Source organism: Caretta caretta, chromosome 1 (genome assembly GCF_965140235.1).
Source record: "Caretta caretta isolate rCarCar2 chromosome 1, rCarCar1.hap1, whole genome shotgun sequence".
Taxonomy (NCBI): Eukaryota; Metazoa; Chordata; order Testudines; family Cheloniidae; genus Caretta; species Caretta caretta.
The window spans coordinates 251101252-251128961 of NC_134206.1; the positions used below are offsets into that span (position 1 = coordinate 251101252).

The following is a 27710-nucleotide window of genomic DNA, read 5'->3' on the forward strand; positions in this document are numbered from 1 at the left end:
GATGGCTTCAGTCATCACAAATGCCACAGCACTAATATCTCTAACTCACTGTCTCAGCTACACACCCTTTCTCCCCACAGGCCTGATTCTCTCTGGCTCTGGCAATGCAATGAGTAGTGGATGAATGATGATGTCATTCAGCCCTTGCTGACGGTCAGGAAATTCTAAGTGAAAGGTGATATGTTGTTCTCAACTTGCTTAGCTGTGGACCTTTTTGCCTGACATCAGTTTGAGGAGAGTGTTGGACATTTAGCAGATAGGTAACACAGTGATGGGCACAGAAAAGAGTGTCGTCTTTGAGTTTTGCAGCTTTTGTTGATTTGTGGGAATTTTAGTCTGACTTACATATAATAATTGCAACTAGTATCACTAATAGGATTTCTTAATCACCCATTCCCCTACTAACCACAAGCAATTTCAAAATTCAATGCATTAAAAGCAATACACTTAACATTACCCCATAATAGGTAATGCTCTGATTCTGCCCAACCTACACCCTGCCCAAGATATCCCATTTAACTGAAAATGCTGCAATTAAAAGCCAAAAAAAAAAAAAAAAAAAAAAAAAGCAGCCTTGCAATGGCGCCTATAAAGTAGCTAGACGTAAGCTCTGATGAACTGCTAGAAAAAGCAGTTCCAAAGTCGAGGATCCTTCACTGAAAATGCTTTGCAGTTTACAATACCACTTTGCATTTAATTAACCGTAATCTAGCCAACACTACTTCTCTTCAGATGAACTAACCTCCCTCTGTGTCGAACATTCTTTGAAGGCTTTGAAGCGGTCTTTGATTTGGGGCTTGGCACATCTCCATTTTCAGAAGGGGTAGTGTCCTTAATAGGTCCTGGAAGAGGAGCTGGCTCATGAATGATCAGGATGTCATCTTTGTTGTGCTGGCCCAGATGCTGCTTAGCAAAATCAAACCCCTTCACACTGGGGGCTTGTAGCTGTAATGAAAGAATAAAGACCAAACAAAAAATATTAGAAGACACAGTGTGAAAGCTTAATGTCAGACTGTTGTTCAGAGTTGTAACCAATGATCTTTAGGATGCTGACCAGAAAACAGGTTCCCAGGGTGAGTGGGAAAGCGCTGTAAAAAGAAAAAGAAAAACTATATCTGCAAACATGTTTTCAGATTATATATATTTTAAGATACAAAGGCAACAGCTCCAGGGGAGAGAAGGCATTATGTTGCTACCACACAGACAACTAATTCCTTAGATTTAATAATTACAATAATACCCGTCATTTTCATTGGGTTTTCCATCTGAGGATCGCAAAACACTGCACAAACTTTACAAGTGTCTCTCAGTACCTAAGAGATACGGAAGGATTATTGTTCCCATTTTACAGATGAGGAGACTGAGGCAGAGAGATACAGAGGACTGTAGAAACTGCCATACCAGATCAGATCCAAGACTATCCTTCCTTACCCATTTGTATAGTATTACTAAATTACAACAGATGACTGTTTTGGCTGGGAAGCGGTGCTCTGAAGGACCAATCCTCACCAGGACCACAAAGCCAAAGTGCAGGTGCAATCAGATCACTGTTACTGATGGGATAGTACTGTGCTTTAAGCAACAGCAATCCCGGTGGGAAAGCAGGAAAGGAGTTACAGGGCCTCAGGAAACCATAAGATTAAAAATTCTTTAACTACCTATACTAGGCTTCACCCTGGATGCGGGGAAAAAAGTTTGTCAAGTTCTGCTAATCTAAAGACGTTATGGCCCTCACATCATTATTTAGGTAACACTCCTACAGGATTTAATAGGAATTTTATCTGAGTAAGGAGTTCAAAATTGGGCCTTAATAGTCTAAACAACATTTATAAAATAACTAACTTACTTTAATAATATTTGTTTTTGGCTCTTTCAACTTAATCAAATTATGAGAATGAGAAGTTCACCTGCTAATTTTCCATACCTTGAAATAATCAGAAACTGTTCCATTCTAATTTTGTACACATTTTTTTTTAAAAATTGCTTTTCTTTAGGTCACATTTAATTAAAAAGTCTGGAAGCTGAAAGTAAGAAAAACCTTTGACAATTCCGGTTTGCACAGCAAACACACACATATGATGGCTGCATAACAAACACACCCACCACTCTGTTTGTTCCCAAAATAGGTTTGAAGAGAAACCGAAAGGTGTGTCTGAGTATGCTGACGGGTGCATCTAGTTCTAAATGTTTAAATGAGCCCCCTTTCATTAAGCCTAGCATGTAGTTTCCAACTACAAAAAGGCTGATAAAATGCCAAAACAAGTCTGCCTATGGAACATTTTGAGATGGTCAAAATATTTTCCAAAGGTTCTAGAAGAGTATGTTGAAGAAGTGTGCACTGTCTGCTTGATCCAGCAGATGGTGATAGAAGCCCTACTGTTGAAAAGATTCCTTGACAAGGGCATATATAACACATGCCCAATCATGTCTTTTTGGGTACATTTTGCATAAGAGGAGAAAACTTACTAGTTTACTAGATATTTTGGATTTCCTCAATTTACCCCTCCCACACACACTTCTCCCCTGCAAGGTGAAAGAGGGCAGCATTCAGCATTATGGGCCAGATCCAGAAATGAATAAATCACAGATCTATTGACTTCAACTGAGCTATGTTGATTTATACCAGCTGAGGATCTAGTGCTGTTTCTCCACGTTTGTTGACTTCCGTGCCCACAATCCCAGCCACGTATCTGAACCTCTCCCCCACAACACATCCCCCTCTTCTGCACACAATCTTATTGACTTTAAAAATATATATATATATAAAAGACCAATGTCTGACATGATCTTCCTCTTTTCCCTTTCTCCTCCACTTCCCCACCCCCTTTCATCTTCTTCAAGACCCTTTCCTCCAACCCACTCACTTGCTCACTAGACCCCATCTACTCCTGGCAACTATCTGCCCTCCCCCCAATCCCTACTCTCACCCACTCCCTATCACTCCTCCACAAGGTCTGACTCTTTTTCTGGTCTGTTCCCCCACGAGCAGAACACCCGCCCTAACCCCAAAAATATGGCTCCATCTTCCTTCTGCCCTTTTTCTTTACATTTATGCAGTGTGCCATTTATAATTGCTATCTCAAGTTTTTCCCCTCCAACTCCATCCTTCCTCCTTCATTCCACCAAAAACACACTCACCTGAGGTCTTTTGCAGCCTCTTCCTAAATCTCAGATCGTCTACTCCATCCCCATCCTCCTTGGCTTCAGTAGTAACAAAAACAGCAGAGACCACACCATCCTTCTTAAACTCTTCTCCTCCCTTGGTTTTCACAACCCCGTCCTTTTCTAGTTCTCTTCAATCCTTTCTGATCATTCTTTCAGTGTTTCTTTTGGTATTGGGTGGGGTGGAGTGGAGGAGGAGGAGAGAGAATCTTCTCCCTTTACACTCTGGATGATCTTATCCACTCACGTGGCTTCAACTAGCAATGGCCAATTACTTAAAAATTACCAGTGACTTAGGAAATGTCAGAATTAAGGTTGCCCCTGAAGAGTTAATTCAGACCCTTTGTACATATACAATTTTTAATTATATGATCACATATTATTTTCCCCCAGATCCCCTGCCTCATTCAGTACACAGGATGGACTGTTCTCCAAGGATGAATCAGAACTGTGTAGTGCAAGAGGCTGTTATCTGCCTCCTCTGTTGCAGAAGATAGAAGGTGTCTAGTGAATGAGCCAGGAATGCAGAGAAAGGGAGGCTGTTATCTTCCATGTGGATCTGCCACTAAAGGAGAATGAGATATGCACTTTGCCGGTGGTTTCAGAGTCACTTGCTGACAGCAGAGGAATGGTGACTCAGGAATATCTAGTTCCATTCCAGGTTTTGGAGGGGCATGTGGTCTCCTGCCACACACCACTCCGCCCTGTTTCTCCCACGTCTGACCACTCTGGTTCCTCATCAAACGTCAGTCCCAATCTTCCTGTTCCCAGTCTCAATCTTCTTGCCCAGTCACTCCCTGTCTCCCCTCCCTAGGGTTCCCATTTCCAGTCTATTCCCTCTGCTGCCCTCCCAGGTCCATCTTTTATCCCTTCTGCATTCCCAGGCAGCAGGTTTCTCTTCCTCCCTGTCTGGGTGCCAGCAGAGGGAGCACTGAGAGCACAGGAGAGATGGGATATCCCTGGTCTCACTTCTGGTGCCTGACCCCACAGCCCTATCCATTGCAAGGAGAGTTGTGCTCAGCCTCTGCAACCTTGGGATAGAGTATGTTCAGTACAGATGGAATCTTCTGATAATTTTGCCCCCAAACTCGACTAAAAAGCCTAATGTGCAAACTGCAATTTTTCTAAGGTTTACAACTTGGTTGCATTTTTCAACAGAAGACATATCCCTGGCAGAAATTCCACCCTCCTGCCAAATTTTGAGCCCTTGTTCCAAAGCACAGAGGCTCTAGATCTCCTCAACAAAACAGTTCCGACACGGTTTTAGTAATATGTGCAGAACAATGTATTTTTCCTTAATCTCATTCTTTTAAAATAGCAGAACCCTTTTTGTTGAAACTTCCCAAAATGATTCAGCCTGAAACAGACACCAAACATGGGAAATTTCAGCCAAAAGTTTAGCAAAGTTATAAGCACTGAAAACAGGAAGTGTCAGGCAACTTTTACTACAGCTGGCTAGGAGCTACCGGCTCTGCCTACTATATATCTGTATCTATCTATAAAATCTGAAGTTAGTCTGGCTTTACTAAAGGTGGTCCTTCATGCAACTCCTACCATTTGACCTAAGCTGTTCTCAAAACATACTCGCTGCTCAATATTTTTATTAAAAATAGAAAAACTAGTGTATTTTTGGATACAGACACAATGACCATAGACTCCGATTTTGTAAAAAAAAAAAACAAAAACAAAAATCCCCCAAACAAACAAAAAAAACACACTTCTACATTTCTATGATCTTCATTCTTTTGACCTCATGATTCTTGTTAAAAATGATACTGGCCAAAATCACATTCTTGGTGACAAGTGTCAAAAGGACATTGCAACACAAGTCCATATTCAGCAAAGCAAGATGGTCATAACACTGAGATGCAGTGGAATAAATAACATCAGCGTAGTTCAAGACTGAAAAGGCCTTGAGGCCTTCCTGTATTTGTTTTCATGTGCGACACAGACTACTTTCATCTTTTTTTTTTTTTGGTAATAAAAAGTGATAAGCTGTAGCAGGCTTACCTGATTATACCATCTGTGTTCATCTCTGAATAGAGGTAACCAGAATCCCATGGGTAGATCAGTCATTTTATTCCTCACACACCAGTGATGGAAATTGTGGGGGTAGGAATGGAAGAGACCGAACTATTACACCTCTTTGAAGAAAACACATTTGTTCTGGTATATCTGTCTGTCCTGGCACTGAAATAAAACCTTTCAGCTTTATTTTATTGCCCTCTCAGCCTGTGCCTAAGACTGCACAAAATCAGTACTTTGAAAATCTCAGGTTAGGTTCTCTTAGGGGGATGCTTAATTTTACGTTGTAAAAAACTCAATTTTTAAAGCCAAGTTTCTAAATGGCAAAACAAAAAGCAGTTACAAAATTCAGTGAAAAGTACTGTCACACCTTCAATAAAGAGAATGAGCTAACCCATTGTTACGGCAGCTGTTGTTCAGTACAAGGTAATATCTATTGAAATTGAGAGTCAAGATGTTTAAAAAACTGGTGCCTCAGGTTAGCCTCTGAAGTCTATATTTAGACACCAAATTCAATGGGAGCTCTTAGGTGACTGACATTTTTGAAAAATTAGACCATTTATTCAGGTGCCTAAATATGGATTTAAAGAGACTAGCATGAGGATTCCATTTTTGAAAATCTTGGCTGAGACATTCAAGAATGTTCATCCAATCAAGGGGGAGAAGACTGGCTGAAAATCATTTGACGCTTCTAACATAGACCATGTGTTTGCCAATATACTGTATCCCTAGGTAAAGGCACAACATGAATGAGACCAATTTGTTTTACCAATAATGATGTTTGGACACACATCTGTGAATGGTTAGAATGGAAAACAATATGGAGGAAATTGGTTTTCTCTAAAATAACGTACTCATTTCATAAAGCATCAATCACACATCTCCTACACTTACAGCTACTACTGATGTACTAGTCTACATATTACATTTGAGACATTGTTTTTTCTATTTATTTTTATATGAACAGTATTGCCTTGTTCTTTGAAGAGACATATGCACTGAAGAGAGGTTGCCAAAACATATTGCTAATGAAACAAAGGAACTAAATTTGATCCCAAGAATAATATTTCAGTTCTGGCAGCTAATCTGTGAACAGCACTGGAAACCCTGTAAAAATGTCTTGCTGAATTATGATATAACTAAAATACTAGTGCACACAGTTCTGGAAAACCAACAGAACAAAATAGTGAACATTTACTTTAAAAGAAATTCCCAGTAAAGATATTTTGATATCTACTCATTTAAATCTAGGGAGGAAAAAAAAGCCAATAAACATAGCAATAGGAGACGCTGAAGATCTATTTCAGTGGTCTGACAGCTAAAAGTTATACAACGGTCACAGACTTCCACAATTTCAGATTTACAGCATTAAGCTGTTCTATGTATTCCGAGGATAACACAGCATGGTCAAGTGTGAATTCATTGTATTACTCTCAGAATGCACCAGTAATGCAAACTATTTCTAGCAACTGCTGTGCATACAAAGGTGTACATTTAATTGCACCTTATTTGGTTTTACCATTTCTCTATCCAATTATCCAAGTTATTTCTAAAATTACATTTTTTCCAAGTGACCTATTAGCCCATCCTCTCAGCACAGTATTAAGAGACATTTGGAAACATTTACCACTAACTAAAGTTTTGGAACTCCCAAGACACATATTACATTTTAGCATTTAATTCCACTGTGTTTGTATCAGAGTAGCAGCCGTGTTACTCTGTATTCGCAAAAAGAAAAGGTGGACTTGTGGCACCTTAGAGACTAACAAATTTATTTGAGCATAAGCTTTCGTGAGCTACAGCTCACTTCATCAGATGCATGCAGTGGAAAATACAGTGGGGAGATTTTATGTACACAGAGAACATAAAACAATGGGTGTTACCATACACACTGTAACCAGAGTGATCAGGTAAGGTGAGCTATTACCAGCAGGAGAGAAAAAAAACCTTTTTGTAGTGATAATCAAGGTGGGCCATTTCCAGCAGTTGACAAGAACGTCTGAGGAACAGTATGGAGGGAAAGGGAGAAATAAACATGGGGAAATAGTTTTACTTTGTGTAATGACACATCCACTCCCAGTCTCTATTCAAGCCTAAGTTAATTGTATCCAGTTTGCAAATTAATTCCAATTCAGCAGTCTCTCGTTGGAGTCTGTTTTTGAAGTTTTTTTGTTGAAGAATTGCCACTTTTTGGTCTGTAATCGAGCGACCAGAGAGACTGAAGTGACTGGTTTTTGAATGTTAGAATTCCTGATGTCTGATTTGTGTCCATTTATTCTTTTACGTAGAGTCTGTCCAGTTTGGCCAATGTACATGGCAGAGGGGCATTGCTGGCACATGATGGCATATATCACATTGGTAGATGTGCAGGTGAATGAGCCTCTGATAGTGTGGCTGATGTGATTAGGCCCTATGATGGTGTCCCCTGAATAGATATGTGGACACAGCTGGCAACGGGCTTTGTTGCAATGACAGGTTCCTGGGTGAGTGGTTCTGTTGTGTGATGTGTGGTTGCTGGTGCGTATTTGCTTCAGGTTGGGGGGCTGTCTGTAAGCAAGGACTGGCCTATCTCCCAGGATCTGTGAGCGTGATGGGTCGTCCTTCAGGATAGGTTGTAGATCCCTGATGATGTATTGGAGAGGTTTTAGTTGGGGGCTGAATGTGATGGCTAGTGGCTTTCTGTTATTTTCTTTGTTGGGCCTGTCCTGTAGTAGGTAACTTCTGGCTACTCTTCTGGCTCTGTCAATCTGTTTCTTCACTTCAGCAGGTGAGTATTGTAGTTGTAAGAACGCTTGATAGAGATCTTGTAGGTGTTTGTCTCTGTCTGAGGGGTTGGAGCAAATGCGGTTGTATCGTAGAGCTTGGCTCTACGTGTGGTGTGGTCTGGATGAAAGCTGGAGACATATAGGTAAGTATGGTGGTCAGTAGGTTTCCGGTATAGGGTGGTGTTTATGTGACCATCGTTTATTAGCACTGTAGTGTCCAGGAAGTGGATCTCTTGTGTGGACTGGTCCAGGCTGAGGTGGGATGGAAATTGTTGAAATCATGGTGGAATTCCTCAAGGGCTTCTTTTCCATGGGTCCAGATGATGGAGATGTCATCAGTGTAGCACAAGTAGAGTAGGGACATTAGGGGACAAGAGCTGAGGAACCATTGTTCTAAGTCCACCATAAAAATGTTGGCATATTGTGGGGCCATGTGGGTTCCCATAGCAGTGCCGCTGATTTGAAGGGATACATTGTCCCTAAATGTGAAATAGATATGGGTGAGGACAAAGGCACAAAGTTCAGCCACCAGGTTTGCCGTGACATTATCGGGGATTCTGTTCCTGATGGCTTGTAGTCCATCTTTGTGTGGAATGTTGATGTAGAGGGCTTCTACATCCATAGTGGCTAGGATGGTGTTTTCTGGAAGATCACCGATGGATTGTAGTTTCCTCAGGAAGTCAGTGGTGTCTCGAAGATAGCAAGGAGTGGTGGTAACGTAGGGCCTGAGGAGGGAGTCGACATAGCCAGACAATCCTGCTGTCAGGGTGCCAATGCCTGAGATGATGGGGCATCCAGGATTTCCAGGTTTATGGATCTTGGGTAGCAGATAGAATACCCCTGGTCGCGGTTCCAGGGGTGTGTCTGTGCGGATTTCTTCTTGTGTTTTTTCAGGGAGTTTCTTAAGCAGATGGTGTAGTTTCTTTTGGTAACCCCGCACTGGGATCAGAGGGTAATGGCTTGTAGAATGTGGTGTTGGAGAGCTGCCGAGCAGCCTCTTGTTCATATTTCGACCTATTCATGACGACAACAGCACCTCCTTTGTCAGCCTTTTTGATTATGATGTCAGAGTTGTTTCTGAGGCTGTGGATGGCATTGTGTTCTGACGGCTGAGGTTATGGGGCAAGTGATGCTGCTTTTCCACAATTTCAGCCTGTGCACGTCGGCGGATGCACTCTATGTAGAAGTCCAGTCTGTTGTTTCGACCTTCAGGAGGAGTCCACTCAGAATCCTTTTTTTTGTAGTGTTGATAGGAAGGTCTCTGTGGGTGAGTATGTTGTTCAGTGGTGTGTTGGCAATATTCCTTGAGTTGGAGACGTCGAAAATAGGATTCTAGGTCACCACAGAACCGTATCATGTAGGAGGGGTTTATGTTTTTGGAGCAAAAAGTCCTGATGGGTACAATCAACTGCACACACAAATAATAGAATGTAAATGTTTAACATCTTGGTTGTGTCTACAAATCAGGTAATTAGAAGTCTAAATTGTATCATCTGCAATTTACCACAGGCACATAATTAGCTCCCTTTGAAAAATTTGACCCTGGAATGTCTAATTCACATAGGCGCCTATATAAGACAAAGCCCCGAATATCGGGGTATCTGGCCACCCTAAATCCATACTGTGCAAAAACTTACTGAAGGGGGAATCTCTCAAAAAGCTCCACTTCAGGGCTGTACCTCAAGGTTTTTATTATCCTTGAAACTCGCAGACATCCATTCCGAAGCACCTTCTTTATGAAAGCTTCTTTTCAGTGATTCATGTCACCCTCCCCAATCTTTCTGTATTTCCTCTCCAGTTTTAACGTGAACCTCAGTAAACTTCACAAAAACCAAGAACAACTGTATTTTTCTTCCATTGAAGGCATTAATTATGAGTGAGGCTTGATACTGAGCATGGATAAGCTCCTGCAATATCTCAAAGTGGAAAAAAGAGACTTGGAAAACCCATAGCAGCTGCAACAGCATCTACAAAACAGCAGCAATTACCTAAGTTATAGAACAATTTCACAGGCAACCATCAGTCAGCAACACTCATGAATATTGCCCCCCTCACAGAAGACACAAGTAGAGCAGGTTGAAAGTTTTCAGATGGAACAGATTTTTTCACTTTTTATTGCCATTTCCACACTGTACAAAACAAAACAAAAAACTTTTTATAATGTGGGCACTGGGGGCAGAACACAGCACATTTCATTACATCCCTGAAGTGCCGATAGTCTCTACAAGCAATATGAAAATGTGCTGAAGACCCTTTGAGAGAGTGTAAAGGAGAAGTTCCATTTTAAAATTTTTTATTTTCTTGCTTTTTCGTCTTGCTGGTGAGGTGTTATTGAGCCCAATAAACAAAGGCAGCCCTGAGTTCATAGAAGTAGAAAGTTTATCTTTTATATTTAAACATACTAAAATTGCCCGTGATAAAGCTCTATGACTCAATACACAATAATTCAAAAATAGAACTCATACCTGGACCAGCCCACAACTATGAAATATGTATATCTACCAATCATCTGATCTGCCGCCTTGTCAGGGCCTGTCCAGATGAACCGTTAGTGCGTGGTAAGCTGGGGTTTAAATCTACAGTGCTCCAGTGTGCCTGCCACTAAATGTCCATGTGGACCCTGCCACTGCACACTAAAGTTCCCCAAAAAGAAAAGGAGTACTTGTGGCACCTTAGAAACTAACAAATTTATTTGAGCATAAGCTTTCGTGAGCTACAGCTCACTTCATCGGATGCATGCAGTGGAAAATACAGTGGGGAGATTTTATATACACAAGAACATGAAACAATGGGTGTTACCATACACACTGTAACCAGAGTGATCAGGTAAGGTGAGCTATTACCAGCAGGAGAGAAAAAAAACCCAAACCCTTTTGTAGTGATAATCAAGGTGGGCCATTTCCAGCAGTTGACAAGAACGTGTGAGAAACAGTGTGTGTGTGTGTGTGTGGGGGGGAAATAAACAGGGGGAAATAGTTTTACTTTGTGTAAAGTTCCCCAGTGCGCTTTGACTTAATAGGTGTCCCTGCTTGAAAAAGTACTCTTTGCAGATATATACAGACACAGTCAGATTCCTGGCAAAGCAGGGGGCATAAGGAATACTCGTCCAGCTGTAGGTGCTGGAGCTAGGGGTGCTCGGGGTGTTGCTGCAGCCCTTGGCTTGAAATGGGTTCCATCATATCCAGGGTTTAAAGTTTGCTTCAATGGCTCTCAGCACCCCCACTATACAAATTGTTCAAGTGCCCCTGGTCCCAGCTATCAGCCTCGGTGCACATTAAAGAATCATAGAATCATAGAATATCAGGGTTGGAAGGGACCCCAGAAGGTCATCTAGTCCAACCCCCTGCTCGAAGCAGGACCAATTCCCAGTTAAATCATCCCAGCCAGGGCTTTGTCAAGCCTGACCTTAAAAACCTCTAAGGAAGGAGATTCTACCACCTCCCTAGGTAACGCATTCCAGTGTTTCACCACCCAGGACCTTCCAGCCCAGTATTCTGTCTACCGACAGTGGCCAATGCCAGGTGCCCCAGAGGGAGTGAACCTAACAGGTAATGATCTAGTGATCTCTCTCCTGCCATCCATCTCCACCCTCTGACGAACAGAGGCTAGGGACACCATTCCTTACCCATCCTGGCTAATAGCCATTAATGGACGCAACCTCCATGAATTTATCCAGTTCTCTTTTAAACCCTGTTATAGTCCTAGCCTTCACAACCTCCTCAGGCAAGGAGTTCCACAGGTTGACTGTGCGCTGAGTGAAGAAGAACTTCCTTTTATTTGTTTTAAACCTGCTACCCATTAATTTCATTTGGTGGCCCCTAGTTCTTATATTATGGGAACATAACTTTTCCTTATTCACTTTCTCCACACCACTCATGATTTTATATACCTCTATCATATCCCCTCTTAGTCTCCTCTTTTCCAAGCTGAAAAGTCCTAGCCTCTTTAATCTCTCCCCATATGGGACCCGTTCCAAACCTCAAATCATTTTAGTTGCCCTTTTCTGAGATGAGGGGACCACATCTGTACACAGGATTCAAGATGTGGTTGTACCATGGCTTTATAAAAGGGCAATAAGATATTCTCCATCTTATTCTCTATCCCTTTTTTAATGATTCCGAACATCCCATTTGCTTTTTTGACCGCCACTGCACAGTATGTGGACGTCTTCAGAGAACTATCCACAATGACTCCAAGATCTTTCTCCTGATTAGTTGTAGTTAAATTAACCCACATCATAATATATGTATAGTTGGGGCTATTTTTTTCCAATGTGCATTGCTTTACATTTATGCACGTGAAATTTCATTTGCCATTTTGTTGCCCAATCACTTAGTTTTGTGAGATCTTTCTGAAGTTCTTCACAGTCTGCTTTGCTCTTAACTATCTTGAGCAGTTTAGTACCATCTGCAAACTTTGCCACCTTGCTGTTTACCCCTTTCTCCAGATCATTTATGGATAAGTTGAATAGGATTGGTCCTAGGACTGACCCTTGGGGAACACCACTAGTTACCACCTCCATTCTGAAAAATTACCATTTATTCCTACCCTTTGTTCCCTGTCTTTTAACCAGTTCTCAATCCATGAAAGGATCTTCCCTCTTACCCATGACAACTTAATTTACGTAAGAGCCTTTGGTGAGCCATCCATGGCCTAGCCCTCCATGACTTTAGCTATAATACCCGAAGCTCTGATCTTGTTCAATCTCAAGCCCCAGGCCTGCATCAGGACCTACTAAGCAGGGACCCCAGAGCCCATGTTGAGACCTGCACACAGATGCAAGGGTTTGCTCTAGCAGATCCCAGTGCAGGACTGGGGTTGACATATGGTTTGCTTTGCTTAATGCTTGGGTGGAATACCTCCAAAAACCACTTTGGGCTTCCAGAGAAAGTGAGGTTTGTGATTCACCAGGCAGCACGCTTCCCTGTGAATCAGTACTGAGTCAAAGCAAAGTGGTTGTTTTGGGTGGGGGTTTTTGCTTGTTTGTTTTTTTACATTTCCAAACCTTTCCCCACTTCTGGGAAACACAGCAAGGCCAGACAATGCCTTGCCCCACATAAACTTGTGGAGGGAAATGTTGCACATACCACATAAAAATTTGTGGCTGAATACTCAGGCTACATCTATGCTGCAAGTAGGGGTGTAATCTTCAGCTCATGTAGACACACCCATGCTATCTTTAATTTAGGTAGTTCACTAAAAATAGCGATGAGAACACTGCAGCACAGGCTACATCATGCCTACCAATGCCTGCATCTACCCGGGGGACCAGGTGGGATTATACAGCCTGCACTGAAGCGTGTAGCACCAGGGCATCACTGTTATTTGTAGTTAACTAGCTAGATTAAAGATAGTGCAGGTACATCTACAAAAGCTACACATTAAACCTCTGGTTGCAATGTAGACAGAGCTTTAAGTTGATAACCAACTGCATATTTCTATCAATATTGAGTGAGCTCAGTATATCAGCTCCAAAAAACAAAAGATTCTCTCTCCAGGAAGTTAAAGGAAGAGTTCTGTCAGCACAGAGAACTGAAATGACCAAAGTCTGATATATTCCACTCAGTAGAGCACACACACATATCTCTGTATACATACACACACACAGCCATACAGAACTGCACAGCAACGAAAATGTCCAAGAACAGACCCATTACACAGCCCAGGTTATAAGATTTCATTATATGCATGTACTATGTTATTTGTGATAAGACAAATTGTACATGATTGGTGGGAGGGATAAAAGGTTTTAGCTGCCATTTCCGGAAGCTAAATCCACTTGTAAAGGCAAGTTAGAAAGTTAAGAGGACAAAATACATGCTTTTTGCAATATACTTGCAAAACACTTAGTAAATTTGTAATAGCCTATGTTGAAGGAGCCTTAAGATAAGTCTTGACTTCCAGGAATTAATGGGACAATTGGGCAGTGGAACAGTTTGGCTTATGAGGTATTCAAAAGACACAGAGATGATCCAGACAAAGTTAGAGAATTTCTTGCATCTAGAAGGAATAATACAGCATCTTTCTCACAAGGAATAAAGGTAAGAAGATGGATTAAAATGATGCAGGCAAGTTTCTTTCAACCTCGTCACCTAGGTTTCCCCCAACGGGAAGACAGATCCTAGGGGTGTGACACAGCATTAGAAGGAAAGCAAAGGAAAAGCAAAGGAAAAGCAATGGGAACCACTGAGTTTTTGGGATTTATATTATTGTGTAATTCATAGCAGTTCCACTTTTTTTTTCCAGATTGCAGGAAGCCTCTGCCATGGTGCGTCTCACCTTCTCCTCTAACGACACCATATATTTCCTAGACTGTTGCATTCACAAGTGCTCAGGTTACCTTAACTATTCCCAACACATCTTCCCATCCCCTTTTACCTTCTGTCGCTGCTGGATATTGCTCACGGTGTCTGGCTGAAACTCCAACTTGTCTGTTCGGCAGAGCTTCCAGTATAAAATAATAATGATAAGTAGCACCACAGCCACTGGGACTGCCACACCAACAATAATCCACAGATTGTTATTCTGAGACTCGGACGATGACTCTTTCACTTTATCCACAGCTGCGGAGTTAGAAGGGGGTAGTGGGGAGACAAGAATTTTATACAGTTATATTTTTTTTTTATCTGTTGACACTTCAGGGGATATTCATTTCTACACTCTCATAATTGTTAGCAAAGAGCTACATTTATAGGAAACAGACTGCCGTATAGGCAAGGTGATAAACGTATTACTTAATGTACATCTTGGCCAGGAAACACAAGTGTGGAGCAAATGATCAATTGTCTTAAAGCCTACTTTCAATTCTGGAGACCTGTGCTTAAGTTGCAAGTGAAAATGGGTTTCCATCACAGCCTTTGACATGATTAGTCCTCTCTGTTCAGGAGGAGCCATAAATTGAGTTGACATGGAACAGTGTGGGAGAACTTTTAGCATTCTTGCTTGTACACTGACTTTGTAAAAGGGACACAGTCAATTTGAAATCCAGTCACCTACAAAAAACAGGTTAAACAGTATTTTCACGTACAGTATTACACCTAGCCCTGAGTTCTGCAATCATATTTTCCCAGTTTATTTACTAAATGTTTTTCTTTCCCGTTATTATGTGCAAATCCCTACTAACAAAGGAGGAAACTAATTATACAAGGGGACACAAGGAAACTGACTATGCACAAAGTAAACAAACTGGAAATAGAGAAAATTAATTCTAGTCAATTTCATTTACAGTAATTATAGATGCTACTTGAAACAATAGCAGGTAAAACATTTTCAGTCAGAATTGTAATTGTTAAAGGGGCACTTTCAAACTAAAATTAATATTTCTGTGTGAATTTATTTTTGTGTATTATTCTTACAAGTAACTCTAGTTGGTACAACTGGAAGAGATTAGAGGAAAATAATTATCAGATTTTTTCCCTTTTGTTTACTTTGCACATTTGATACCACTTGGAGTATAGTCGGTTTCACTGTTTTTATCAATTTATTAAGTTTTCCTTTGGTTTCTGTGGGCTTTTGACAGCAACAGGAGAGACAAACACATAAAAATAACATATATGCTTTTTATTTGTGATTTATGATCTTCAAACTTTTTAAAATTAATTATTTGGAAATGAAATTTCATTAAAATAATAAAAGAGAACAAACTTAAAAACACACTTGGATGTACACAGCCATTAGCATCTTCCCTGTAGCGGGAAAACACCATAGCAGCCCAACACCGTCGCATTTTACTTCAGAAATGGGGACTACACAAAAATGAGGAAGATAGTGAAGCATAAATTAAAAGGTACAGTGTCAAAAGTGAAATCCCTGCAAGCTGCATAGAAGCTTTTTAAAGACACCATAATAGAGGCTCAACTTAAATGTATACCCCAAATTAGAAAACATAGTAAGAAAATCAAAAAAATGCCCCCATGGCTAAAAAACAAAGTAAAAGAAGCAGTGAGAGACAAAAAGGCATGCTTTAAAAAGTGGAAGTTAAATGCTAGTGAGGAAAATAGAAAGGAGCATAAAAGCCAAAAAAGAATTTGAAGAACAGCCTAGCCAAAGAATCAAAAAGTAATAGCAATTTTTTTTTAAGTACATCAGAAGCAGGAAGCCTGCTAAACAACCAGTGGGGCCACTGGATGACTGAGATGCTAAAGGACTCACTCAGGACGATAAGGCCATTGCAGAGGAACTACATTAATTAATTCTTTGCATCGGTCTTCACTGTTGAGGATGTGAGGGAGTTTCCCAAACCTAAGCCATTCTTTTTTAGGTGACAAATCTGAGGAACTGTCCCAGATTGAGGTGACAGAGCAAGTTTTGGAACAAACTGATAAACAGTAATAAGTCACCAGGACCAGATGGTATTCATCCAAGAGTTCTGAAGGAACTCATATGTGAAATTCCAGAACTACTAACTGTAGTTTGTAACCGATTGTTTAAAACTGCTTCTGTACCAAATGACTGGACGATAGCTAATGTGACACCAATTTTTAAAAAGGGCTCCAGAATCCTGGCAATTACAGGCCAGTAAACCTGACTTCAGTACTGGGCAAACTGGTTGGAACTATAGTAAAGAACAAATTTATTGGGGAAGAGTCAACATGTTTTTTGTAAACGAAAATCATGGTTCGCCAATCTACTAGAATTCTTTGAGGGGGGCAACAAGCATACAGACAAGGGGGATCCAGTAGATATAGTGTACTCAGACTTTCAGAAAGCCTTTGACAAGGTCCCTCACCAAAGGCTCTTAAGCAAAGTAAGCTGCCATGGGATAAGAGGAAAGATCCTCTCATGGATCGGTAACTGGTTAAAAGATAGGAAACAAAGGGTAGGAATAAATGGTCAGTTTTCAGACTGGAGAGAGTAAGTAATGGTGTTCCCCAGTGGTCTGTACAGGGCCCAGTCCTATTCAACATATTCATAAATGATCTGGAAAAAAAGGTAAACAGAGAGGTGGGCAAATTTGCAGATGATACAAAACTACTCAAGATAGTTAAATCCCAAGCAGACAGAGAAGAGCTACAAAAGGATCTCACAAAACTGGCTGACTGGGCAAGAAAATGGCAGATTAAATACAATGTTGATAAATGCAAAGTAATGCACATTGGAAAACATAATCCCAACTATACATATAAAACGATGGGGTCTAAATTAGCAGTTACCACTCAAGGAAGAGATCTTGGAGTCCTTGTGGATAGTTCTTTAAAAACATCCACTCAATGTACAGCAGCAGTCAAAAAAGTGAACCAAATGTTGAGAATAATTAAGAAAGGAATAGATAATAGGATAGAACATATCATATTGCCTCTATATAAATCCATGGTACGCCCACATCTTGAATACTGCGTGCAGATGTGGTTGCCTCATCTCAAAAAACATATATTAGAATTGGAAAAGGTTCAGAAAATGGCAACAAAAATGATGAGGGCTGTGGAACGGCTTCCATATGAGGAGAGATTAATAAAACTGGGACTTTTCAGCTTGTAAGAGAGACTACTAAGGGGGGGATATGATAGAGGTCTATAAAATCATGACCGATGTGGAGAAAGTAAATAACGAAGTGTTATTTACTCCGTCTCATAACACAAGAGCTTGGGGGCATCAAATGAAATGAATAGGCAGCAGGTTTAAAAGAAACAAAAGAAAGTATTTTTTCACATAACACACAGTCAATCTGTAGAACTCCTTGCCAGAAGATGTTGTGAAGGCCAAGACTATAACAGGGTTAAAAAAAGAACTAGATAAGTTCACAGAGGATAGGTCCATCAATGGTTATTAGCCAGGATGGACAGGGATGGTATCCCTAGTCTCTTTGCCAGAAACTGGGAATGGGTGACAGGGAATGGATCACTTGATGATTACCTGTTCTCTTCATTCCCTCTGGGGCACCTGGCATTGGCCACTGTCAGAAGACAGCATACGGGGCTAGACGGACCTTTGGTTTGACCCCGTATGGCCGTTCTTATGTTCTTAAATAACATCCCAATACTGGTTTATCCTTACAACTTCGTGAATATTTCCCAAACAAATATTACACTACATTAGTAAATATAGAGCATAAGCTTAAAAGGTAACTGAGCTACCTAAACTACTAAACTAGAGGGAAAATAATATTTTAAAATCATGCATGAACCAATCATTAATATTTTCATAATAACTACCTCACTGGGCATATACATTTTTTCCATAAAAATCTTTCTGCAAGTGACTTTGTAGATCAGACATATGCTGTATTATATCTGACTATTCTAGCTATTGCTACCAAAGCAAAAAGACTTTGTGCTTTCCTGTCACTCACTTCTCATCTACATACAGCAAAGTCTTGTGTTCCAGTAGGAGTACTCAGGGCAAACAACCTAACTAGTTTTAAATGGAGTTTGCTAAATTTATGAACTGGATTATGAGACGTGGTTGCTTGAGATAGGAGGTGACTGGACTGCATGATCCAGGAGACCTCTTCCAGTCCTGTGTCCTATGTTTCTATGTGTTGCCTACACTGAAAATAAATGAAGTTAATTATGGATTTAAATCTAGTCAGAGATATTATATTGTTTATATTACAAATGTTATAGATTTTAAACCTTCCCCCCACACCAGGGTGCACAGTTTAGAGTAATTCTTATATGGCACCTTAGCTTCATTTGGCTGTAAATATTTTCCATTTCACATTCCCGCCTCACAACTCTCATTGAGTTGGCATGCTAGGGATCTCCTATACTAATGTTCATGCACATCTAGTTAATGAAATCTTATTAACAGGTAATGACAAGATCAAACTACAGACACATCACTAATAGATCAGTAAATAAAGATGAGATCTATGACATTCAATCAAGGAAAAGAAGCCACAAGTTATGCCTCCCAGCTGTTATGATCCAAACAACCCCTTCCCCACAGTAACTGCATCTTTCACTCACAAGGAAAAAGTGGCTTTCTTTTTTTGCTTTTTTGGGGGGTAGGGAGTTGTAAAAAGAGTAATATTTAAATTGTGTAGACTTGCATATTTCACATAGATGGAATATTCCATCCCACAAGTATACTTTTTCCCCATTACCCTACATTTTTTGTAAATTCACGGGTGAGAGCCTCACCCCTGCTCCAGCTCCTTCACGGTGCTTAAAGGGGCTGGAGCAGCACAAAGGGCCTCAAAAGTCCCGTTTCTGGCTGGTGGACACAGAACAGGCATCGCACAGACAGTTCTAATGCATTACAGACATGATATAATACGTATTACAGTTTGCTTTGGGCAAGTCTCCAGATTTCCATAACTAGGGTCATGTTTCTCCTTTCTTTTCAGTGGTACAGTGATGCAGAGTTGGTGGGACTTACGTTGTGCAACTGCGCCTTGAATGCGGTATCCAAGAATGATAGCGGCTCTCTGGATGTCAACTCTGTTAATCAGATCTGAAGACTTTACAGCGCTGAGCCTCTCTCCAGTTTGATCTTCCACAAAATAGATCAGTTCTACAGGGTTATCAGCACCCACTAGCCGTGACACGTTGACAATCTGAAGAGATACAGGAATGTTTTAAACTTCAAATAAAAAATTTTTTTCCTCCAAGGTTCTCCCATATTTCATCTTTTAACCCTTTCCTCACACACTTCTATGCTTATGGGTTTGCACTCAAAAAGAAAGGCGATGAGAACAGCTTTACCTAGGGAGAATCAGTGCTTCTCTTTGAATTGCCACTGTCACTAACCCCTGATGATGCAAGAGCAAAAGGCCCCAAATTAGATCACGGTGAGAAAACATGTTGCCGCTAAGGTGAAATCTTAATATCCATCAGACCAGGCACGCCAGAACACATGGTACCCCACTAAATGCTCACTGCGAAACCTGGAAATGGACAGTATCCAGAGAAACCCAGCAGAAAGACGTGTTGTGTAAACAACTCCAAGACTGTGAGAGTACTAAAGAGACAATATAAGACCTAATTCTACACTACTTCTAAGCATGCAAATATCCCTGATTTTAGCAGCACTCTAGTTAATACTGAGGAAGTGAGGACATCAAAAACTGACTGTTAGGTGTTTATCATTAATCCATAATAATTTGCTCCCAAAGTAAAACTCAAGACATCACCTCATAAGTAATAATAATGGAATAATAATCACAATTCATTATTAAGAGAAAACTCCATCTATTCCAGTGGATGATTACATCAATGCAGTGTTAAATCAGTGCCCTTAATTACACAGGCCAACATTCAAGTGCTGCAGGAAAGGGAAAAATCTATAGACATGACTGCCTGGTGGCTGAGGAGGCAATTATTTACGGTGAACTAACCCTTTGCACAACACAACCGCTCAAGCACAAAGCTGAAGTTCTTGGCTTGAACAACTTTGGTATCGCTGTAACACAGATTTCTGGGTGTGGGATGGGAGCAGGAGTGACTTCTAGCGATTCAGATTTGTGCCAAATAAAGAAGTTAATTCCCAGCTAAATTTTACCATGCAGTTGGGAAGTGATGTCAGGAATTTGTAATACTTTATGGGTTCGTGGGTTTGATTTCCCTTATGGTTTGATTTCACTTGCCCTTCCCAAAGCACCTATTTTGGCTTCACTTTATTGTTTTTGACTTCATTTACTTGACTTAGACCCAAACTGTGTTGATGTTACCCATATGTATAGGAAGGCTTTCTATTTGCTCCAAATGAATCATTTTGCTTGTTCACAACTAGAGCACCGAACCTTCCTACAAGAAGCCAAGAATTTACAAGACACACTAAGAAGCCATTCCTTCAGTGCAACTTTAATGCCATTAATCAAAAATATGTGTTCTCTGAGGCAGCCCTGTAGACACCTTCTCATGAATGAACATTTAAATTGTAGATGACAACCCTCAATACTCTGTTCTTGTAAAATTAAATCTAATACACTTTAACCGTTTTTAGATTAACCATTTATATGGTGCATTCAGTTTAAAAGTAGGTGAAATAAATGCTGGGAATGATTCTATGGAAGGCTGAACCAAGGTAATGCGATATGGAAAGAATCATAACAGTAGGGCAACGGTATTGTTCTCTCACAGAATTATCTTCTAATAAGGAATTCATTCAACTGATGATTTCGAGTCCCATTCCTCCAACCATTTGTGCACATGTTTAAAGTTAAGCACATGCATCAGTGTTTGCAGGATCAGGGCTTATGAAAGCAAAGCCAACTACTCTCCCCTCCCCAGTTTCCAACACTCAAATTGTTATTAGGGAGTGCAGTGCAATATTCCAGTTCACACCAGTTGTATTAGCTGTAACATTCCATCTCAGAACATCAAGTTTATGATGAAATAATTGACAGATCCTTTATCGTAACAGTGTTATTGGACTCTGATGCAATTATATCATGAATATACACTTTAGATTTCACACACTGACACACAAACAAGACAAATTTATTTTCAGTACAAAGATTGGAAAAAGATGGGAGGATCTCACCCTCCCACTCTCCTTCAACCCTTCTGCCAGCTGAGGAGCTGTCTATAACTCAGTGGTTCTCAACCTATTTACCACTGTGAGCCGCATATGCAGTTCTCTATGTGTTATGTGGGCTGCAACCACACAATATAAAATGTCATTGCCCATGATATATAACACTGGAAGGGTGAGGGGGGGATTAACCTGGAAAAAGAATGTATGGTGGGGGTGGCTCTTTGATAATTCCAGCTGAAATAAATGTTCATGCAGTTGGTAGGGCAGCACTTAAAAGTGCACCCCTTTGTGACCCGACTCCACTTTTAATTCTTTTTTGCCAGGACTGTGACCCCGTGCAACTCTGCCTACTTTAAGCCTTGCCTGAGCTGGGCCAACGAAACAGCTCATGGTCAGCAGTATATCCTCCTCCAGGCCACTGCGCTGCAGTCCAGGGGGCAGCGAGCCTGGCGTGTGGCACCCAGCAGCTCTGTGCCCTGGGCGCCTCTCACCTGGAGCTCATCTGAGGTGGAAGCAGAGCAGGCTGCCCAGCTGCTGTCTCTGTGCATGGGTGAGCGGGCACTGACCTCCAGCTGGCGGTAGTGACTATGGCGGGTTGCTCCAAGCCCAGCTCAGTGCAGTAGGAGTCCCATGTGGGGCTCAACACCAGGATGCTGTCCAGGCCAGAGAGGATCACTGCTGTGGAAGGCACTAGAGCCCTGTAGCAGAGATTGCACAGGAGGGGGAGAGGGCTCCTCCCCACCTGGCCTGTTGCAGCTGCCCAGTCGGGAACATGTCCCTCCACGGCTGCTCCCAGACAGTCAGCGGCAGGGGTAATCCCATCCACCGAGCCAAGGGACACCCTAGCTGGCAAGTCACCCACAGGACAAATTTCCACCCTGCACCAGCTGTTGCTTGCAAATAATGGTACAAAATTTTAATATAATGACTTACTGGGCAGCCCGCTGCTCTGGCGGTGAGCTCCGGGTCTGGACATAGTCAGCAGAGGATGGGCAGGCAGGCCCTGTCTGCTGCAGGCAGCCCAGGGTGCGCTGCAACCCGGAGCATGCTCATCCTCTTATGGCTCTTCTTTGAACCCGCTCCAATTTACCAACACTGTCCTTGAACTCTGAACAACAGAACTGGACATGCTATTCCAGCAACAGTCGCACCAGTGCCAAGTACAGCATAAAATAAGCACTCTACTACTGAAGATTCCCTTGCTTATGCATTCCAGGATCACATTAGCCCTTTTGGCCACAGTGGCACACTGGCACAGCGGTTCTCAACCCCATGGCCCACGTGCAGCCCAATTAGCACACAGCTGCAGCCTAGCTGAGCTGTGTGCTAAAGGCCCCGGGTGCCGGGTTCCCCTGTGGGCTCTGGGCTGCCAGCGGCTGCAGGCTGCCACCGGGGTCTGGGCTGCTGCCTGATCCCACATGATGGGGTCCAGGGTCAGAGTCCCTGCCCAGCTCTCTGCTTCTGGCCCCACTCTGTGGAGGGGGCTCTGGGCAGAGGGCACTGGGTATAGGGGTTTGTGGGGGGAGGTGGCACTGTGGTTCTCAACCTGTGGCCCAGGTAACACTTTGTGGGCTGCATATGTGGCCCACAATGATAAATAGGTTGAGAACCACTGCACTAGGAGCTCATGTTCAGCTAGATTATCCACCATAACCCCAAATCTTCCCAGGATAGAGATGCCCATCCCTAAGTATGGCCTACATTCTTTGTTTCCAGATGTATACACTTAAATTTAGCCATAAACACATATTGGTGCTTATGCCCAGTTTAGAAAGTAATCTAGTTTGCTCTGAATCAGTGACCCATCCTCTTCATTATATACCACACCCTCAATTTTTGGGTCATCCGCACACTTTATCAAGTCAACATCTGTAAAATGGGGTAATTAACACCCACTTTTGCAAAACTCTGGATTTCTCTACACTTACATAGCAGTTTACATCTAAAGTATTATTTTAGATATATTTTATAGTACAAGATATAGACCACAGTGTGTATTATATATATATATAAAGTTTACGTGTAGTAGGTCTCATACTATTTTCCCGGTGAGGTCTTCTGTACAATTTCATATTATTTTTGTTTTATAATTTGTAAAGTGCTTTAAGGTGCTAAAGACAGCACAAATGCATAGAAATCCAGTTTTCCCATCAAATGGAGATGCCTTCCATGTGTTAAGAAGCAAGAGCCAGTATTTTATATCTGTGCTTTGAGGGTGGAGGAGAAGGAAGAGGAAGCATATGAAAAAAGCAAGAATTTCAATCATTAAAAAACAAAACCAAAAAAACCCCTCGTCAGTGCAATTCACTCCGTTTCTGCTTGCATAAATCACATCTTTTCTGTTAATATTAGACATGTGCTTTAACCTCTACAGACTAAAAGCTTAACTATGTTGCAGTGTCAGTAAAAATTAATTTAAAAAAATGTTTCCAAAGGAGTACCATAGGTCAGTGAATAGTGTTGCCTTGGTAACCAATTCCAGTCCATAAATTACAGTAGGAAAATCTACGTAGTGGAGCAACTCAGAAAGCATTTGCACTGTGTCAGTAAGCCAAAAGATCCTATAATCAGTTGCCAATTTATTAGTAAACAGCAGGATTACTTCTTTTTGAGAAATATATACATCCCACAGGAAAAAAGAACAAAAAGAGATTCTGCTCTATCAAAAATAGGATTTAAACATCAATGCAATTAAGTCAAGCTCTGCCAGGGTCTGGATTACTTAGCAGACATTACAGCATGAACCATATGTTCAATGAGCAACACACACACACACACACAAAGTCTACCTTAGGTTTGAGTAAGATGTTGCATAAACCTGCAAAACCAGGAAATACACTGGTGCAGCTTTAATGATGGCAGCTGTGTCCTTAAGCAATCTTGCTGGGTCTACATGTCGCAGTATTTGTGACTAATATCAAGGATTCATCCAATGTGGCATTTAGGCTCTGATTCTGCAATTGTCATGTTGGGAGGGACTAGTAACTAAATCTGTATGAGGCGCCAGCTACAAGGTCTGTCCCTGTAGCAGCTATCCCAGCCAGCAAACCACCTCTATTTTGCTAGCTGGAAATCTGGTTTGCCACAACAAAACGGGTTTGTCCAACAGCCATAGGCAGAGGGAAGCCTGAGGACTTAATCTCTATCTGAGGACATTACTGAAAGCCTAAGGTACATGGAAACACTACAGTTCCCTTCAGAGACCCACCCCAAACACCACCGCCAGGAACACCCTCATGTGCTGGATGGGTCCCTCAAGCTCTCTGCTGCCAGTACAGGTCTGGTGAACTACCTCTGGTTCATCAAACCAGGCCTTGTCTACACTACGGGGGTAATTTGACAGAAGTTATGCAACTCCAGCTTTGTGAATAATGTAGCTGGAAACAAGGTATCTTAGGTCGACTTACTGCGGACTCTACACTGTGCTGCATCGACAGGAGATGCTCTCCCGTCGACTTACCTTACACCTCTCATTCTGGCGGAGTACCGGAGTCGATAGGAGAGCGATCTGTGGTCGATTTAGCGGATCTTCACTAGACTGGCTAAATCGACCTCTGGCGCATCGATCGCAGCATTGTCAATCCCCAGTAAGTTTAGACATGTCCCCAGCAAACTAACAGGTGGTTCACCAGCTAGGGCAGATGCTGGAGTAGCAAAAGTTAACAAAAGAATTCCAACAAAAAGGTCAGACAGTGGAAATTCTTAAAGTTTCCATTTAAAAATAATAAAAATCCCAAATAACCTCAATCTTTACTAACAGATTATGTGCTGTCAATTTGGGAAGGGTACACTGATCATACAAAAGAAGGCACTGCTCTCAGTGAAAAGCTGAACCCCCCTTTGATATCAAGGTTGTTACCACACTTACATAATAATTATTTTCTCATATAGATTCTTAGATAACTAAATATTAGCCATATGAGTTATTTAATTTCTGTAGTTTTCCTTTAACTGAGAACTTCACTGCTTTCGTCACGTTGTGCCACAACCTTAGTGCCATTCTTTTCTAGGATTCACCTTTTTGTTCTCTACAGCATTCAAAAGGAATATAGATAATTTCCATCTAACATAAATTAAGTATTATTTTAATATGAGCTTCTGGTGGTGTTTTTTTAAAACAGTACTTAACAGCCTCATTCCTCATAAAAGTGCATGAGAGCTGACATGACAGACTACTCATAAAAATGTCAAGTGCCTTTAAGTCTGCATGATGTAATGTAACCTACAGAGTATGCCTTGCATTTGCAAGAAGAAGCTATAAAAGGTGAAATTCTCTGTGAAACATTTGAACCAACACACAAACATAGACGGGATTGTGTTGTGTATAATAAGCAACTGTAAGGCTGTAAATCCTGTGTGTAGCTATGGCTTTAGGTGTTTATCTAACAGAGCGTGCCACCCTATGAGCAATGCAGATGAGAGAATGGGAAAAGAAAAGATGAGCCCTTTGGGTACCGTCAGTCCAAACCTCTTATTTTTATGAAAGGTTCAAAAGTGTTTAGATTTAAAGAAGTGATTTTACCCAGTTATGATTTTCAATAAACATATTTATTAAGGAAAAAAATGTGCCCCCCACCACGGTGCCAGTTCTACTTTCACAGCATAGGAAAGGAAAACAATTACTGTGATAGCATTTATCAACAATTGCCTCCTTTTCAGCACAAGCTCTTCAATTTTCACAGCGCTCAGTGGTGTCGTGTTTTAATACAAAGTACCTTTCACTTCAGGAAACCTCAGTTCTAAACTGGCTTGTCACAAGTGACATGAATGTGTGGTCTCAGTTTAGTCTCCAGTGGACAAATGTCCTTTTAACTAAAACAACACACAGTTTGGTACAACTGGCAGTCTGCGCCCTTATTTCACTTCATTGTGGGTTGGTATTAGAACAGAGCGATCAGAAAAGGCATTACATCATGCACCACATGCTGCTAGCCTGCAGTATAAGAGAAAGGTTGAAAATAACATGCATAGACTGGAAATTTTGTTATTTGTGTCATGGTGTCCTCTGGATGCACGCGCGCACACACACACACACACTTCTCCAAACCAGTTCACAATCTCGTTCAGAGAACCCTGCAGAATCTGCTGCAGCAAAATTAAAAGGTTTATTGCAGTTGAGAATTGATTTCTATGCCTCCTATCCCCAGCTGAGGTGGGAGAGGTGATGTTCTATGTTACAACAATTTGTAACAGGCTCCAAGGGGCTAGTGTGCAGCCAATGGACCACTGAAATGCCACAACACTCCAGCCACCCACCCTGGTCTCAGACATGTGTCACACTAAGCCAGGGCTGGGCATGATGGCACAGGACTAGCTCTGCACCACCTGGAGTCCCTTACACCAAAAGAATCCTCATATAATGGTGCAGAGTAGCTTTATTGGGGTCAGGAATCTGGGCTCAAACCTACACTTCTGCTACCTCACCCTCAATAATTACAGGCCAAACCCATAGAATCATAGAATATCAGGGTTGGAAGGGACCTCAGGAGGTCATCTAGTCCAACCCCCTGCTCAAAGCAGAACCAATCCCCAACTAAATCATCCCAGCCAGGGCTTTGTCAAGCCTGACCTTAAAAACTTCTAAGGAAGGAGATTCCACCACCTCCCTAGGTAACCCAGTGCTTCACCACCCTCCTAGTGAAAAAGTTTTTCCTGATATCCAGCCTAAACCTCCCCCAAATAGCACCACTGTACACACTAAAACTCTGCGGATCTAGCAGATCCTGTTAGCGAGTGGCTGCAAGAGGCAGGACAAGGAGCATGTGCAGTAGTTCTATGTCCCGAACACTGAGAGAATAACAGTTCTTATGAAAAGATGGTTACCCCCTTAATAAAACAGCTGCTGATCCCCCAAAAGTCAAGGTTACCCTATTACTACATTAACTACCTATCTGCAAAGGGCAGTCCAACTGAAAAGGACTTCATCACTTTTGGTGGGAACACTGCAAAGTTTCACAGTCTAATATGTGGTTCTGAGGGCTGGGGAGGGAAGAACACAAGTCCTGTTTAGGCGACGAGTCGCAGATTGTAAATAGTGCACTGTACTAGTTACTCTTTTGCCTATAGAAGAAAAAATACTGCAGGTAGGGAGAGAAACGTTTATGTCCACGTTTACACTCAGTTACACGCAAGCTAAAAGTAAAGTGCTCCAGAATTTCCAGTCACATAGTGCTGACACTTTTCAGAGTAACAGCCGTGTTAGTCTGTATTCGCAAAAAGAAAAGGAGTACTTGTAGCACCTTAGAGACTAACCAATTTATTTGAGCATGAGCTTTCGTGAGCTACAGCTCACTTCATCAGATGTATACCGTGGAAACTGCAGCAGACTTTATATACACA

General features: G+C 41.5%; 1 protein-coding gene across 5 annotated transcripts in view; it reads right to left on the minus strand.

The window, feature by feature from the left end:
• The window catches only part of KIAA1549 (KIAA1549 ortholog), a 204986-nt gene that overhangs the window by 39683 nt on the left and 137593 nt on the right, over window positions 1-27710 (minus strand). For all 5 annotated transcript variants that reach the window (XM_075123048.1, XM_048830947.2, XM_075123050.1 and 2 more), the window contains 3 exons: window positions 19272-19449; window positions 14331-14515; window positions 743-945 (listed from right to left, as the gene is read on the minus strand). In XM_075123048.1, the coding sequence (XP_074979149.1) occupies window positions 743-945; window positions 14331-14515; window positions 19272-19449 (566 nt within the window). The remainder of the gene's footprint in view (window positions 1-742; window positions 946-14330; window positions 14516-19271; window positions 19450-27710) is intronic.